Source organism: Poeciliopsis prolifica, unplaced genomic scaffold, assembly GCF_027474105.1.
Source record: "Poeciliopsis prolifica strain line A6 unplaced genomic scaffold, Auburn_PproV2 SCAFFOLD004, whole genome shotgun sequence".
Lineage (NCBI taxonomy): Eukaryota > Metazoa > Chordata > Actinopteri > Cyprinodontiformes > Poeciliidae > Poeciliopsis > Poeciliopsis prolifica.
Genome location: NW_026562379.1, coordinates 9872399 through 9890623, shown reverse-complemented (window position 1 = coordinate 9890623; position 18225 = coordinate 9872399). Strand labels below are relative to the sequence as shown.

General features: G+C 39.9%; 1 protein-coding gene across 1 annotated transcript; it reads left to right on the top strand.

Annotated features, from left to right (window-relative positions):
- The first annotated feature begins 5464 nt into the window (after nucleotides 1-5464).
- On the top strand, nucleotides 5465-17945 carry gap43 (growth associated protein 43). Its single transcript, XM_055029077.1, has 3 exons — nucleotides 5465-5753; nucleotides 13316-13916; nucleotides 16705-17945. Exons 1-3 carry the CDS (start codon nucleotides 5724-5726, stop codon nucleotides 16782-16784), a joined length of 711 nt encoding a protein of 236 aa, XP_054885052.1. The 5' UTR covers nucleotides 5465-5723; the 3' UTR covers nucleotides 16785-17945.
- Nucleotides 17946-18225: the final 280 nt, after the last annotated feature.

The window sequence follows — 18225 nt, the reverse complement described above, 5'->3', positions numbered from 1 at the left end:
ACAGACTTACAAAGCTTTCACTGTTTCAGTTTAGCACCAACCTTGTGTCAGTGTACTTGTTATTGTGTTTTTTTGAGGGCCGTTGTGTGGAAGTTTAGCTCTGGATGCATCTTTTTTACCTCAATAAATTATTAATGAGGATTTTTTTTGGGGGGTGAGAGAATGAGCATTGATTTTAAAAATAGACTCCCTTTGGAACAACACAATTTGCAGTGCTTCATCAGTAAACACAATTTGTTGAAGTTGAGACTCCACTGATGTACTTTCTGTGAATTAGCTGCTTTCTAATGTTGCTGAGTAGTTTTGCAAATCTTGGAGGTTGGATTTGACTCTTGCACCATAAGGTTGCAGGCTTTGACTCTTGTGAAGAGACCCAGGGAGAATACAAAAATTAAATCCACAAGAAAACTCAGTCCTAATTCTTTCTGACTTCTTTGTATCTCAGTCAGTTCACTCATGCCCTCTAGGTTTTAATAATTCACACACAGCTATGGTGAAACAATTATTATTCCTGCTTCATCTGAACTACCATGGCAACAGCTTACTAGTGTTGGTCAGAAAAAGAAAATCAAGAAAATTGATTGAATGAAGAAGCCTCGGTTTTCTGCATGGACTTGATTTTCCGAGGAGAATGTGTTTTGGAGGTTAAAGGATTAGGACTCCAGACTTACAAAGCTGTATGATAACACCATCAATGTCAATGTCTTCTTTCAGTGGATACACACAGTAGATACACACTTGGAGAAGACTGAAGAAAAACTCAGTTTTCTCACTTTTCAAAACCTTTGTGTCAGCTGTCTTTATTAAGTATGCATAGATGATGCAGTTCTTTATGAGCTGAAGTGCTTCTGATGTAAAATTATTTATCCAATTTCCATTGTTCAGTTCTTTGCATATTGTTGGTAGCTTGAATCACAGACAGTGTTTGAACAACTCATATAAGACCAACAAAACCCGTGATCATTCACAAGATCTTACACACAACAATAATGGCAAACCGTCTCCAACCTCACCACAGGAAATTCAGCTTTAGACGTACCAGATCCTGGTTACCAAAGGTGAAACGCCCTCCAAAAGTTATTTCTGTAATTTTTTCAATTTGAAATCCTAATGCTGCAATTAAATTTTAATTTACTTCAGGAGATTTACAAAAGTTGCATTCGAACATGTTTCACTGATAGCAAAATCACAAATTAGTTAGCACAAAATATAATTAGTTAAAATTTAAAACTTGCTGATACTAAGACGATCCTAATGTTTTCTCAGTTGTCTGGACCGAGGCGTCCGAATAGCAGACAGAAATACATTCACACTCCTTACCCATCTTATCTGTTTTATTTGGAGGAGTTTGTGTTGCTGCTTCACATTTTGTTTATTGTTACAACTCTGCAAATGTTTCTGTATGTCTGTATCGCTGAGTTGGTTTGCATCACCCAGATGGAATCATCTATTTAAAGTCCATGTGGGATGTGTCATATACTACCAAATAGCAACGTGCTAACTATAAATAAGCTGATTAGACTACTTTAATAACTCTAGAAAGCCGAATATTTCACAGTTCACGGCCATCTGCACTGTTTGAGTTCTGACATTTGCGTTAGCATTCTATAGGAAATTAATTTATCACAATAGTTATGGTCAATTAGGTGAAATTGGCCCTGGCCTTAATATTTTTATAGAGTTTGCAGTAGGCATATTACTTGTTGCCGTTCAGACACGGAGAACTTTTCATTCTGCAGACAAGGAGCGTCAACACAGCGAGGGAAGTGGTACATTGTTAATGGACAAAGCAACAAACAGAATGCACTCACAAGTGCACAGGGCTGACACACTGGATAAGCAGTTTTCTTATATGTACAGTCAATTTATACATTCAGTAGATTTAAGTGTTGAGAAAATTCAAAGATGCCTGGCAATTTTTAGCAATTGTGTGTAGTATAAGAACTAAACAAGGGTTAAAATATTCTCACCCACAGCCTTAGAAGATCCTCCAAGTATGCAATAACATCAAAATGCTTTAAAATACCTCAAATGTGAACATTTCTATTGGAACCATGTAAATAGTTAAAATCATTGCAAAAATAAGCTTAAGTTTTAAAGGATTACACATTCATTTAAGACTCTTCAAACCCTCTTTATTGGCCGTCAGCTGGGCACACACTGAATGTTAAATTTCTCTTTCACTGGAATTGGAGATGCCCTGAGGTGAAAATGAAAGGGGAAGGAAATTTAGTTTAACAAAACAGTACAGCCAGCTATACTGTAATTCTGTAACATTTGTGGAAAAATTACTTGGTTCTTTTTTTTTACTGAAATATGCAACTTTGACTCAACAGTTACTTACAATTTTTGCCTACTCTGCCAACCTCTGAGTACAACTGATCATATTTGTTTTGTGACTGGAGGTGCAGTCTGCCAGGTGTGAAGCCTTGCCGAAGCGCACGCCACGGCAGCGCTGGCCGATCAGTGTGACATTATTGATTTCTGTGGTCAGTAAAGGCTGCAGATTCAACTGCTTAACAAAACAATCAAAGAACTGGACATACATTAGCGTACCAAGTTGTTCAGGAAGCAGGAACAGCTATAATGTCTGCTGAGTTAGTTTCCACTCAACTCAATCTGTTGCAATGGCAGATGGACTGTTTTCAAAGGCCAACCCACACACTCTTGCCCGGTTTCCACAGATTCTGCAGCCCTGGCCTCAGCCTGATTTCTGACTCCTGGAATTGAAATGTTTTGATTATTTTTATTGGGCTTTTTTTCTTAACAGCCCTCTTCATTTAAAATGGGAGCTGATTATTATTTGTTCTCTCTAAGGACTTGCATCAGCTCTTCCAGAATGGGGACTTGATTTTAAGTGATTTGCTTCTTAATGTTGTACTGCTGATGCTGTAAATATTTTATCAACAGTGAAATGCACTAATGATGACTGACATAGATGCAAATCTTTGGTAAAGATAGATGAATACAACATAAAATAATGCATAAGTGTAAAGTGGAATGAAATTATTCTAGTAATTCAAAAGAAAAAAAATAACTTTATAATCTTGGAAAAACAAATCTTGTCCCACCATTAGACTAGAAGTTGGTTAGTGAATTGAGTCTGTTTAATCTCAGTGGTCTGTGAAGGCCTTAGAGCTTGTTTACTGAACATTAGTGAACTAATGATGAAGAAACAGCAGGCAAGTTTTGGATAAGGTTGTTGAGTTGTGGTATCCTTCAAAACAAGACATATACATGTTCTAGCAGGTACAAAACCATATACAACCACAGCAATGGTTTAGATCAATATTTCTGAATCCAGTTGTTCGGAACCACTGCACTGCATGTTTTAGGTGTTTCACTTATAGTAGGATTCTGTAGAAATTGCTGGCATAAAGAGGAAGTTATGCAATAATTTTATTTGGGTTTTCTACAACAGGTACACATCTAAAACTTGCAGGACAATGGTGCCTGGTGACTCAAACTGAGAAACATTGGTTTATATCAAAGTATGAATGACCCTGCAAAGTTCAGAACTATTGAATTAAAAATCTGTTACAAGACATTGTAACTGCTGTTCAGAAATGCTGCCTGGCTCCAGTCTGAATTTGAATTAGAATTATTTACATTACAAACTGTGGCTCAGGGCATTGAGATTGTGTGTGCAACCTTCCAAAACCAAAGTTTGCTCAGTTTCTGGTCTATTTTGTGAGGTATAATTGTTTTATATGTGGGCTGAAATCAATGTGTGAAATTTGGCTAGTATAAATGGTGATGTGTTTTAAAATTGTGATGACTCCATCTTCTGTCAGTTTGAGTGGTAATTGTAGAGCAAATGAGAGAAAATATAAAGGATGACAAAACCTGGTGATAGTCACCACAGGACTGTCTTTTTTTGATAATGGTGTTATTGCAGCTGATGTCATTCTGAATTGACAATTGTTTCTTTTCCATTACTTTCTAAATTAATAAATAAACAAGCATTCTTGTTTATTTAGCTTTATTAAAATACCTATTTCTTGTGTTTCTTCTGTGAACTTTGTTGCTCTCCTTTTTCATGTTGTCTCAATAAATCCAGGCAGAATACAGAATATCACCCATTTTCGTTTGCCATATCTAACATTTATTGCAGTGCATCAGCTTTGAATGTGGGACCCTGAACTGGCAGCTGTTCAGCATGAATGTGCATAACTATGCAGAGGTAAAAACGAGATCAGGCACACTCAGCAGAACCCTGCATTATTACACAGCTTGTGTCACTGTGCCTGCTACAGACCATGATTACACCGAGTGATGATGTAGTGCTGCCAAGTAATGGTGCTAGGCTTTGAATGTGTGACAGCAGTGACCACTGGGCAGTTGATGAGTTTTTTTCAGTAAACTGGAAATGCCTCCAGGTCTTTCTCCTCTCCTTTTTTTTCTCACGCCATCCACTCCTCTTCCCTTTCATCCACCTGTTTTCCCATCCTCATTGTGTCTGTGTATCTTTGGCTGAAGCCTGCTGGTGTCGGAGCGGGGGTGGGGACAGTTTTGACACTACTGTGTGTCTCTGTGTGTGTGTGTTATAAAATACAAATACAGAGTGTGGGTGTTTGTATGAGCATGCGCCTGTAAGTCTCACTCTATGCTAATGGTTCTAATAGGGGGAAGTGCTTTCCCAGTCCCTGTTCATTAAACCAGACTATGTGCAAAGCCGGACACAAGAGGAGGAAAAAAAAGCGAGAGAAAAGCAGTCCGCCTGTCTGCCACACCCGGCCTTATTGCTTCCTCCTCCTGCCATCATTCCTCTCTTTTCTTCCTTCTCTCCTTCTCCTCTGCTCTTCTAGTGTGGTGTTTCCATGAGAACAGCGAGCGCTGGGTATCGAGGGGGGGTTGAAGAGAGAGTGAGGGTGGGTGGGTGGTTTTGGTGATGTGGGTGACGTGTCCTAAAAGCACTGAGAGTGAATGCGTGTATGTATATGTGTGTGTGTGTCTGCATGCATCAGCGCTCATCGCTGCTCTCTGTCATACGTCTGTGATGGCAGGAGATGCTCCATGGCTGTGCCAGAAAACGTGCTTTTGGCATTTCCCTGAAAATTTGGGCACTGCACATCCAGGCATATAATCTGACACACTGAGAGCCTTCACAATTTGAGAAGTAGACAAGCCCCCCACCCCCAACCCGCCACGCCTCATACTGGAGCCAAACAAAAAGAAAAGAGACATGTCTTCATCTGTGAGAAAGGGGTGGGAAGTAACGCAAAAGTAAATTTGAGCAGAATAAAATGGAACTGCTTTGGCAAATCCTGGCTGGAGGTGTCCACTCAGTTATCAAAGGGGACTGCCTTTTTGGGTGGGGTCGCAGCTTTAGCAGGAGCTAGGCTGAAAGGGAGGAGGAAGAGAAGGGTGAGAACATGTAGAAGAGAGGAGTGCTGATCTAAAAGTGATGGTGGAGGAGGAGGAGGAGAGAGGGGAAGGGAGGGGCTTAAAGGATGGGCTTGTAGGCATTGTCAGGCAGAGAGTAAGAGAGAGAAAAGAGTTGCACCCAGGCAGTGAAGAACGTGTGTGTGCAAACTGGGATGAATAAATGCACTGGAAGGCTTAGCTGGTGATACAGCCGGAGAGAGAACGAGAGTGTGTGTGTGTGTGTGCACGAAAGTGAGTGAGAGAGAGAGCGAGAGAGGGTGAGAGAGAAGTGAAAGGGAAGGAAGAAGGGAAGAAAGAAGCAGAGAAGAGAAAGGGAGGATACTACAACTCCAACTATGCTGTGCTGCATAAGAAGAACCAAACCGGTAAAGTGCACCACTTTGCTTTCTCCAGCATCCTCAGCATTTTTTTTCCTATCGCTAAATGATTCATCTCATCTCTGAACTTTTGTCACAGGCTGCCTGGTAGTCACATTAGGAGGCTTTGGGGATGGGTTGGGGGAGATTAGAGGGAAGCATTGGGCTCATTTGCTTTGACTCTGGGCCCGAATTCTCTTCACAGAAATCTATCCACAAAGCCCCGACACGCCTAGTTAATGTGATTAAGCCACATGAATGGATGTTGCCACAATGTCGTTCAGACCTCACATTGCTCTGGGGAGGAGGCAAAAGGCTGGAACATAATCTTGGCCAGCTGTTTTTCTTAAAGATTGAACACTTGGAGACAAAAAGTTAAAGATTATGATAGGGCACTTTATTGGTTGATATAAAAGATGAGAAACTCTCCAAAAGTCAGAATCTATCATTCTTAATGATGCTTCATATTAATTGGACCAACCTTCTGTGTTGTCTTCATTGACACCTTAAATAAGGGGGGTTTGAGTGTCTTTTGTAATCGGGTTATCTTGAGCAATAGTTGGTGACAGGGGAAAGAAAATTTCCACAGCGAGGAAGAAAATGGGTGGGGTACGGATTGAGTTTGCCGGCACCATCATGTCAGTGGCCTCGTGGGAATACAATGGGAATGAATGAGTATAAATGGATTATCACAGCCCTCCAGGTTTTTACAAGTGGATGGAGTCAGTGGAGAGGTTGTGTGAAGAGAGTGCTTGTTTAAAGGATGTTAAGGGGTGCTTTATGAAAACCAGAGTCTGGTCTCGGTGGTGGGGGATAGCAAGAAAGAGAAGGAGGTAGCATTCATCATGGTCATTCTCTGTGATCTCAGAAAGGTTCAGGCTGCTACCTCAGATATATTGGGAATTTATCAGACTCATAACATGTTGGATTCTGATGGTCCTTGATTGCTTCTTAAATGTCAGCCCACATGAGTCATATTAGCTCTGGCAAGGAGGGAGGAGAGAGAGTGGTAGAGCTAAGGCTGCTTAAGAGACATGCACGAGGCTGCATGGAGAGAGGCAGGCAGGGAGGGAGCATGGCTGCTGCACATAGAGGTGATCTGGGGTAAAGACGCAAAAGGAGATGACAATTCAAAAGGGATGCTGCAAAGGTGACTAAAGAAAAAGGGAATACAGAGGAAAGACAGTGGTGGAAGCAGCCGGCAGGAGACAATGTGTGGAGCAGGTGAGCGAGCGCAAAGGTGAGTAAGATCAAAGTGGGGGAGGACGAGTCAAGGAATAATAAGCCGGCATGCATGCTGCAGACAGCAGCCATGTGGGTGAGGCTGCACACCTCATTGCTCGGGAGAGATATCCCCCCAGGCCATAAGCACTTATCCTCATCTTCCCGCTTCTAAGAATAAATGAATCTGGACACACTCTGTGGTCCTCATGGATGGATGAGTAAAGAGCATGGTTTTCTGCTTTTGAGCACAATAATACTGAACCATGTCTTTGTCGAGCACTAAGTGCTGCTGCAGCATCGTTTCAATGTACAGGAGTGGCTGCTCGCACCTACTTTCGAAGTCCCCCGCTGCCCCAAATTATGGCTGTATTTTTGCCGGCCCATGAATTCCAGCTTTATGTCTGCGTCCAGTTCCTACCTAAATTCAAAGTTGTCTCTAATTTCTTCTCACTTTTTTAGCTGAAGTTATTATTTCTCACCCTCTTTAGCTCTACCTGAATTCCACCTGCACCAAGGTTTTCAGTTTTATATTGGGATCTATTTTATCATCTCAGCTATTAAGATCTTTTTCTCTACCTGAATTGTTCCTTCTTCTCTTTTGGCTGCTCTTACACTCTAACTCCAAGCCGAAGCATGAGACCACTGTCTCTGTTCCTCCGCCAACTAGCCCCCACCTCTCATGTCCAGCCCTCTTCTGCCTCTTCTCCAGCGTCTCTTTCCATCCTTATCCTCGGCCCCCTATGAGATCAGCGCTGATTGCAGAGCCTTTGTTCAGGCAGAGAGCCGGTGTAATTCAATTAAAGGCTGCTCCGAAGGATGTAATGAAGCTAGCTTGGGCTGTTAGTGGTTGCTGCAAAGCATCTTTTCCTGGGCTGTGGTAAAAATAATAAAAAAAAAAGATAAAGAAACGTTACATCCTAATGAATTCACTGTCAAGGGAGAGGCAATGAGCGAGAGAGAGGGTGAGTGGGGATTGTGGCAGCCACCACCTGAGCTGAGTCCCCCTCCCACTTCTCTCTCCTCATCTGCAGAAGACAGCCGGCTAAAAGGGTGTGGCTGTGCCTGTGTGTGTGTGAGAGTGAGTCTGAGTGAGAGAGAGAGTCGGAGAGTGAGTAGGTGGCAGTTTGCTCACTGAGAAGAAGAGTGAAAGACAAGAGAAAGAGAACGAGGAAGAGATGCTCAGTGATCGCAGACTGCAGCCTTTGCTCTTTGGTGTCTGGATGCTTATTGGAGACAAGCAAACAGATATTCAAATCTTCTGGAAGCTTTCAGCGAGGGGCGCTCTACCGAGCCTTAGCTCACCTGAGTGACTAAAGTTTGAGAAGTATATGCCCTAAATGATTGTCATTTGAATTTTATTTTGGTATTTAAATAATTGATATTTGAGCAATTTCCATTGTTATGCTAAACAAGGCTTTGTAAAAAAAAAAAAAAAAATAGCCTCTGCAATGCTGAGCAACATTATAATTGTGAATGCAAAAATTACTCTTAATAGCTCCATAATTGTATTTGGTGTAGACCTATCAAATATTTATTTCAAAAAGATCTTCTTGGTCTGTATGCATATCATTGTGTATGCATTAGCTTGCACTGTTGCTCTGTGGTTGCTCAGGCAGCGTCTTCCTCACCACTACCATCCTTTCTCCTTCCTTCCCCCTCCCGGAACAAGACCCTAATGGCATTTTCAGGGAGGCTGCGGAAAGGTGGCAAATTGTTAGAGTGTGTCCCCACTGGCGGGGGGATGGTGATGTGAGTGGCTATGGATAAAGCTGGTAAAGCCATTGGCTGTGTGGGGTGTGGTTTTTCCCGGCAAACTGAAGCTGCTGGCAAAAGCTCTGATCAGCCAGTGGATGATGATCTAAAGACATTTTTTCTCACTTATTTTTTCCTTTTACAAACCAAACAAGACAGAAGAGAGGTGTTTGTCCTCTACAGGATTGTGTAGGTAGATGTGAGTCATTGTGGATTACTTACATCAAGCATGATGCCTTAGACATCACAAAACACTCAAGGCTTTTTATTACAATCACAACTGACATTGTCAGCCTTCACATGACAAAGATTTCACATTTTATGCATCCTTCCTCTGTATCTATGGCAACCAAAATGAATATGTACAAGAGAGAAAACTCTGTTAGTTGATTTTTATTTAAAAGTAATTTGATAATGCAAATATGTTTCCTCTTCGGAATAAATTGAGGAAGAGCATGAACAGGCATGAAGTCTTTGTTTAAGCTGAGCGTACCTTGTTGTGTGCTGTACCTGAGGGATGCGACTCTGTATTTATGAATGAAAATGTGCGCCGCAAAGGGACCGAGTGGAAAAATGCCCGCAGGAGGATTCCTATGTGACCAGGGCCTCAATTAACAGCTCTTCAAGAAGCTTTGTAAAGCATTTGCAACTATGTTCCTGTTGAGACAAAATGTTTTTTTGTTTTTTTATATGCCATAGCCAACAAAGCAAAGTTTTAACCACTGCTTGCCTGAATTACAGCTCAATGAACTTGACATGACTAGTCCAGCATCCTCCTGAAAAAACATGACAGCGCAGCCTCACTGAAGAGTGTAATGCAGGCGAATGCAGTTGATTAAGCTGGTGATATGAAGGTGATGGCGTTTCCCGCCCTCATACGCTGATATGAGATCACTCAGCAGTCTGCTAATGCTTTATTATATTTCCACTCATCTATAAAGTAAATGATATCACCTCTGTTCCAACAATGATGTCATACCCCACACAACCCTCTCTCTATATTCCCAAACACTCTCATCAATCCTTTTCTCTGTCCGCCTGACTCACTGAATGCAGTTGGTAAGTAAGTAATTTGGTTTGGAGTTAAGTGAGCAGGTCAAGCTTTTTTGGCAATTGCAAGTATGAGATCAGACCAATAAAAGCCAAACAAGTCTCTGGAGGCCTGCATATTACTAAGAGGAGAGGCCCGGGCAGAGGCTTGTCTCCATGTCATCCAACTTAATGAAAGGACTCATTCTTATGTTTATTACAACACTTAATAGCCAATTGGCAAATGTTTCCAGTAAATTTTTTTAGTGAGCTTCTGTCAAAAAGTTATAGGCAATTATTTTCTTTCCAACAGGTAATTGTCTTGACATCCTTGTTTAGTGTAAATCCATAGTGGTTTATCCCTAACGCTAAAGCTAACAGCTAGATTTGAAGGCGTTAACATCAGACTTCTATCATCTTAACACAAATCCAACTTCAAAAATGTTATAACAATTTAGGCAAATGCTACTTTCTGAACCTTGGAACTAAGCTAAAACTTTGGGTGTTTATTTATTCACAGAACTAAGATTGGAATCTTAATTACATTTGCAATAAGTGGTTAATTTCACACAATCCAATAATAATTTACACAGTTCTCAGTATGAAACAAAGAAACTCTTTGTTTCCAGTAAAAGAACAATTAAAGTAGTGTAGTTCATAAAAAGTTTTGAAGGTGTAACTGAACACCATTCTATAGATTTTTGCACTGCCTTACATTTTATCATGTTTTTGCTCTGAGTAGAAACTCTGAGCACAGGAAGTTTATTAGTGGCACATAACCTCCTGCATGCATTTCCTGTGTAAATAATTATTGGATTATGTAAAATCAACCACAATAAAAAATGTATATAATGATGATTCTTTCACTAGTTAGTATAAACCACTTTGGTCTTGACCTTTCTGCAATCAGCTGCAACCTCCAGGTCTAAAATACTCTATTTAGATTAAGTTATTGAATGTTTTCTCTGCAGGTACTTTTTTTTTTTACTTTAAAATCAGGGAAAAATAATTTAGGAGGATGGGTTGCTATGAAGCAGTAGAATTTATTATCTGAACCCATGGGAGGAAATGTGAAAGAGGGAGACTGCTCCACCTTATTGCACTGACACACTGACCCTGAAGAGAACATGTTGGTTTAGGGGCTCTGACTCTGACAGTAAATCATCCGACACTGATGCGATTCCCTGGGCAGGCAGCTTTCCAATTTAGACCTTACATCACATACAGTGACACTAACAGAGGCAGAAGGAAACAAAGGTACAGTAGCAGTGATGAGGGCACAATTTCCACTCAGATTTCTACATCATCCTGCTGCCTAATGACACAGACTACCAACATTAATGCACACACATGCACATTAACCCTTTCCTCCCACCACATCCTGCAGCTGAATTGCAACTCCTCCGTAGCTGTTCCCGATTGCTCTGTCTTAATTTATGTGCTCCCATTGGCCCACTCCACCTGAGGGGTCACACGCACTGCCAATCAGGGTGATATGTGGTCTTTCATAGCGCCAACCAGCATACAGAGCTGTGATGAGTTAGCACTCTGGTTGTCAAGGTAACCTTTGATGGTTGGGAGGGGTATGGCAGTGAATGCTGAGGAGATTTTTGTGCAGGCATCTCTTTCAGATGGGAAGCACTAATCGTACACAGAAGATAGAGATGGCTTTTACAGTTTTCAGAAAATCATTAGCAGAAAATTGACTCGGTACGGGACAAATGGATGCTGAGCGGAGGATTTACCAAATGTAAATCAGCAACATGCAAAGAGAAAAATATCAACCTTCTGCCTAGCTTGAACCATAATAATAAATACTCTGAGATATTTGTCTTCCCTTAAATCCCAGTGTGCCTAATTCATTATGTGGAGACAATCAACACCCAACCGTTCCCGCACACACAACTTTGATTTCGCAACTCTAAGTCTTCTGTTACTGTCACATAAAATGATACTACAGGTCTATTTTTTCTGGAGTTAGTCACCGACTCCTAGTAAATAATTTCAAGCTGGAAGGAAAAAGTGCCCCAAATCATTTAGAAGTTGCTTGTTTCCCTATTTGCCTCTCTACCACTTAGCATAAATAAATTATTACAGCCTCCATGCTGCTGGACAATTCTGTTGCTTAATTATGCTTACTTACATTGATTTGAGCTGAACATTGTTTTCAGGTTATTGACTTGTGAATATTTGACATTGATTTATTTTCCTATTCATTTTGAATGTGTTGATTTATTTTGTTTGCCACTTTCGGTACTCATCGTTCATGCTTTTGTTGGATTTGATTTCTTTTTATTAGATTTATATGACTCATAACACAACCCACTATTTGATGGACAGCTATGGATCCTGTTGCCCAAGGTAAAATCATTAAATCCTGGTTAATCTTACACTCAGCACTGTCCTGCTCCTAACCCTTTTCCTCATCTTGTCATATGCCTTCCTGAATCTGAACTTTTCCCAGCCTTCAGTTCTTTCTTACTGGTTACAAATTCAGCTTATTCAGTTCAATGAAAAAGTCTTTAACCAACTATATGCTTAAATTTCAGCTTGAGAGCATTTTTTTTTTAAATCGAGTTTTTCTTTGAACATTGGCAGATTTTTAAATCTATATTTTAGTCTAGAGGACTCTTTTCATAGAGATGATTGATTAACTAACTTTGTGATTGTGACATTTTAACCAGCACAAAGTAATTTTGGAAACCTAAAGTTATTTTGTATGAAACTGAGGGTAGCACATCTCCTTCTCTATAAATTATCTGCTGGTTTGGTTTTCTTTGTGTTTCTCCGGGTCTTCTGATTTTGTTTAAAGTCAATCAGTTTAAGTAGTTTTAAGCCAGGTTCTAGTCACATACATGCCTTGCATTACAATAACACACAAATACATGTTCACCATGAGCAAATAAATGAATAAAAATAAATAAACATCACTCTTATTTGTCACTATAACAGGCCTGAGATAAATGCTACTCAAAGGTCACAACCAAAAACCTATGAATCTTGTGTAATGCAATGCATATGCTCAGTATGTACTAATGAAGAGTCCATTATCTTAGCATGCTAAAGTGGCTTCAAGTGGCTGTAATGGACTGTAGGCAAAGCCATTTTTTTTCAATTAAGTTAACAATTGCTTGGCCACTTGGGGGAAATTGGTAGTCTTTAATTCCCTCATGCTTATACTATTATTACATAAGAAAAAAACAAAACTGTGATTTGGCAGTAAAAGTAATGTACGCTATCCAAAGTAGACAATACAAAAACATTTTTTCAGTATTATTTATTACATCATTTGTGTTTTTAGATGTGCCAGCATTAGAAATAGAAAAAGAGGCACAGGGTGGCTAAAGACTTTTTCTGTAACTTTTCCTGCTGTTGACCTCTCAGTTCATTACATTTGGACTATGTGTAATGAACAGATTAAAATGTCAGCATGATATTTAGGAATTCTGTATGTATATTTTCTTGAATTTTTTTTCCCTTGAATACATTTTTCCAGACCAAAATTACTTCCCATAAACTGGGACTGGGACAATTGTTAACCTGCATAAATGTCTCTTGCTTTTCAGGTGGAGAAAAATGAAGATGCAGACCAGAAGATTGAACAGGATGGCACCCCCAACAAGCCTGAAGACAAGGCTCACAAGGCTGCCACCAAAATACAGGCAAGCTTCCGTGGACACATAACTCGGAAAAAGATGAAAGATGGAGAAGAAGAGAAGGACGGAGACAGTCCTGCTGCAGATGAGGCAGCAAATGGAGAGGAGACGAAGAAGGTGGAGGGAGAAGAGGCACCTGCTAAGCAGGAGGAAACTACAGGAGAGGAGGCCAAGAAAGAGGGGGAGAAGACAAACCAGGCCAAAACCCCAGGAGCAGATAAGCCAGGTAACTCTCCTGCAGGCACAGCAACATCTCCAGTAGCGGCAGCTCCAGCTGCTGCTTCTCCCACGGCTGCCACAGCCCCCTCCGAACCTCAGAAAGAGGAGCCGAAGGCCGAGGAGAAGCCCAAAGAGGTGGAGGCCACAGCCAAGAGTCCCACCACAGCCACAGCCGAGGAGAAAAAGGAAAAGAAGAGCGAGGAGAAGGAGGAGGCCAGAAAAGCCGATGTGCCTGCTGCTGTCAGTCCGACAGCTGAGAAGGAGGAGCCTAACCAAACAAATGATAAAAAAGGTATGCGGATCACAGAACTCCATTTAGATAAGAATCTTCTCAAGCTGTTTAATTGGACACGTTTCTGTGCATGTTTGTGATTGTATTGAGAGACAAAAAATACTTCTAGTCAGTTCCAACAATATAGAAGCAATTACTAGGTGTAAAAATGTAATAAAGAAGAGCTGGTAGACTTTCAGATAGGCTGCTTGGCAGGCACCTCAGGACATCACTTCGCGTTAAGTCTTCGGGATATAAAGATCGTTGGCAGGGCTCCAGTATTCACTGTTTAACACAGAAATGCAGCTCGATATTACATTAAACAGCCTTGTATCTCAGCCTCAGCTTGATGGAAACTCTATACTGATGTAGCAATGCCTAGGAGAGAAATGTAGAGTTGAAGAATAATTATCACTTAGAATGATGTGATGAGCGTTTTAGGAGTAATCAAAGCTGTATTTCAGAAGCAGAGATCACTTGTTATTTAAAGAGAACTCACCATGTCTGTTAAATCATTCAAATCTTCTGAATATGTTACGCAGCTCCATTTAATATTGACAGAAGTGCATTTAAATTCCCCATTGTCATGGTTTTAAAATGAACAGCAAATATTGGTTATTAAGCAAGCGAGACTGCAAGTTCCAGTAAGAGCCGAAACAACCAAAGTCATACAGCAGACTCTGACAACATGCTCTTGACATGAGTTGATATTTCTGGTCCAAGGACTCTCAGACTGGGTCAGACAGGTGGGTAGTGGAGCATGCTCAGTGCGGAGTCGGTGGGGGTGTGAAATGGTGAAAGACACAGACGTACCAACTCGGGAACTACAAAGAAAGTAGGTCACCTGTCTCCCTGTTGTCATAGTTACCACCTGGTCCCTCAATGGGTATAGCTGGTCCCTGCGTGGAGAAGAGCTGCCATAGCAGGTGCTCTGATTTAAATGAATGATTAATGATCCCTTAAAGGTAACGGTCAATGCCGGGGAGGCATGTCATAAACAAGCACAACCTGGCAAGGAACATCTAATTACCTATAGCCACAGCAAGCAAAAAAAACTGATGCACTCACTGAACTGACTCAGAGTAATTTGATATTTATTACTGAATAACTTGGTTAGATTTTCTAATAAACTGAATAACACTGTTGGACATAAGAGGCCTCTGTCTGATACTTGTTTCATTCAAAATTGATTTTCATAGCATCAAATTGTTCCTTATTGAATAATCTGGAAATGATTTAGTATTCATTACAAAGGGGAACATGAGTGAAAACTATTAAAGTGTTTCTAATACTACAGAACAATGCGCTGTATAACAAATCTCTTACTTAAAAATGCTTCAAATGTTTGGTAATTACACAAATTGTCTTTATTTTAGATTTTCTGCTTTCAGTTTTGATCAATTCTCATTTTATCTTGCTTTAATAACCATCAAGTTTTTTTTGAAACAGTAAATTTAGTACCTAACCAAATCTGGACATTTAAAATAACAAGAAAAAGAGATAGAAAAAAGGCTAAATTACTTGCAAAGATAAATTTCAAATATTTTTTATTTATTTTATTTTTATTCTCTGGCTGGTTTGTGTAAAACCCTCACATACTGACAGAATTTATCCAAAAGGAGTACCTGCCATAAACAATCAAATGTCATCTGCATAGTGTGCTACATCCATTCTTTGTCTTTATGAAAGTTCCTTTGATGAATGTTGATATTCTGTCAGCCAAATTGTTTTAAAACAAGTTTAAAATAAGAGGTGGCAACATGTGGATTTTATTCATATAAATCCTAATCCAGCCATTTTCTCACACTGGTTGCTTTCTTCAATGGTTCTCTGCTTGTCCAAATGATGCCATGGATAATCTGGACCAAATGCCACAACATTAGAAACAAGCATTGGCTCAGGAAATTGGATGAGATTGTATTTGCTACACACACATTCAGCAGCCATGAAGAAGGACATTCTTGAATCTGTCATGCCGGCTAACAAGCTAATTACCTCTCACCTGGAAGATCTAGCATGACTCATTCTGTTTTGAGTCACACATTAGTCCAGCCATTTGATTGTCCCACTTTTCCCTGCACCTCTTCATACACATGAAGAGGTGTAACTTCATTACCCAAGGCCCACTGCCATGATGTCATCTGTTTTTTTTTTTTTTATTATTAAAAAAATATGAGATCATCCAAGTGTGACATCACCTCTCAAAGAGCACTTTGCTAATATGTGTCTGTCGGGACCATGTGTAACTGAAGTATTTACTTATTAATACAACTTTGACTCGTGTGATTTTCTTGTTTTAAAAATATAGTTTGGAGAGAAAAACTCATTAGACAGAATGTAAAAAACACCAGAACAATATAACCCGCAGCCTAGAAACCTGCATATAGGTTTGTAAAGAACCAACGATTCACATTCAGCAACAGACAACTCTGGTTGTTATTGTAGCCCAGTCCTTCCCTGTAGGCATCACACATAATCAGATGTGGCAGGCCAAGATGCTGCTGTTAGCATTGTGATGTGTGTTCAAGGGGTTCATGGGTCCATCAGGAGCCGTCTTCTCCTTTATTATTTCCACATTATCCAGTGTTTAATCAGATATGACATTTTACAGCTCTAAAACTCACATTTAATATTTACAGCACTTTTCAGGATCTTACAAATCATTTAGACTTTTATCATTCTAGTCTAACAGTAGTTGACTAAAATTTACTTGTATAACTTTTCTTCTCAAACTCATGTTTCCTTTTCCTCCTTCCTTTTTCTTGGTTTACATTTATTTCCTGTGTCTTCTCCCTTCTCTTTCCCACAGATGCTGCAGAGGAGTCAAAAGCGGAGGAGAATGTCCACCCAGATGGGGCTGTGGAGACCTCTGAAGCCAAGGAAGACTAAAGGCAAAGTCTTACCCACTGGAAATTAGAATATGATGAATAACACAAAAACAAAAATCTTAAAAGGTTGCTCTTTGCCTTCCCAATGTCGAGGGCAGTCAGTTTCTATTTGTTTGTCATTTTTTGTGTGGCAATGATTTTCTCATGTTGGGGGAGTTTCCAACGTGAAGTTTTTTGGCTCAAGCTAATAGTGTGATGGTGATGATGATGATGTCTGTATTAATGAGTGTGAAAAAAGATATCATCTTGATGATGATAATGATGTTGCAAAGGTAAAAAGCTACACTACTGAATATAAGTGACACACAACTGGATTGTCTGCTTCCAACTGGACCTCACACACATTTAAAATGCATTGCCAATGCACCATGGTTCATTTGCATTGTAATGCACTCTTTTTTAAAATCACATTGCGAAAACAAAAATCTGTTCTGCAAATGCATGCACAAAAACAAGTCAGTTTTTAAATGCAACTCCAGTTTTCAGCACCGCGCAAGTGTATTGAAAACATAGCAACACGTCAGATGGATACTCGAATGTATATCTAAATGTGTGAGATTTCTAGTTGGGTAGATTTATTCAATATCAAAAATAAGACAATAAAATTCCTGCTTTCTATTCAGCTTGAGTCACTCAAGCTTGGTTTACATCCCTTTTATACACTCTGTCAACCCACATTTACAGTAAAGGACCTGTTGCCATTTAAATCCTATAATAAACTAGAGTAAATTACTAGAGTATTGATGTAACTGGCTTTTATATATATTGACTTGTGTTCTGCCAAGCAAGCGTGAGAGCAGTAGCATGAACCACGGAACCAGATGCATGATGGGAACTCTCCCTCCGAGAGGAACTTCTTCACAGTCACAAAACTTAAGAGGTGTGGCGGCTTCTTTTTAATGTCTTTGGTGTTGTTATGACAGTTTCTATGAATTGGAAAAAAAATTACTCTTGCACTGATGTTACTGAAAAAAAGATAAAAAATCTGAAAAAGAAAAAATCAAAGATACGAAATTCTTTTCCTATGTTCCAGTGAGTACAATGTCCAGTTTCAACCTTATCAAAGAGTTCAAACTTGTGAAAAAAAAGATGGAAAAAAAAATAAAAAATGGTTTCAATGTCTGTTTTCAAAATAAAGCAAATGTGCCAATTACCATCCTAAGCAGTTGAGTTTGTTTAAAGCTGAGTTGTTGTGTCTAATGGATGGAAACATTTAAGTTGCAGAAGAACAATACCTCAAGGTATTTACAAACATATAAAAATACTGATTTTATGTCAAATGGTAAATGGTCTGTATTTGTATAGCACTTTTTTCAAGTCTAGAGAACCCCAAAGCACTTCAAACTATGTTTAGTCATTCACAACATTGCCATGCACCAGCATCCCTGAGCCCTCTGACCACCAGCAAACAGACAAGGCAGGTGAAGTGACTTTGTCCAAGA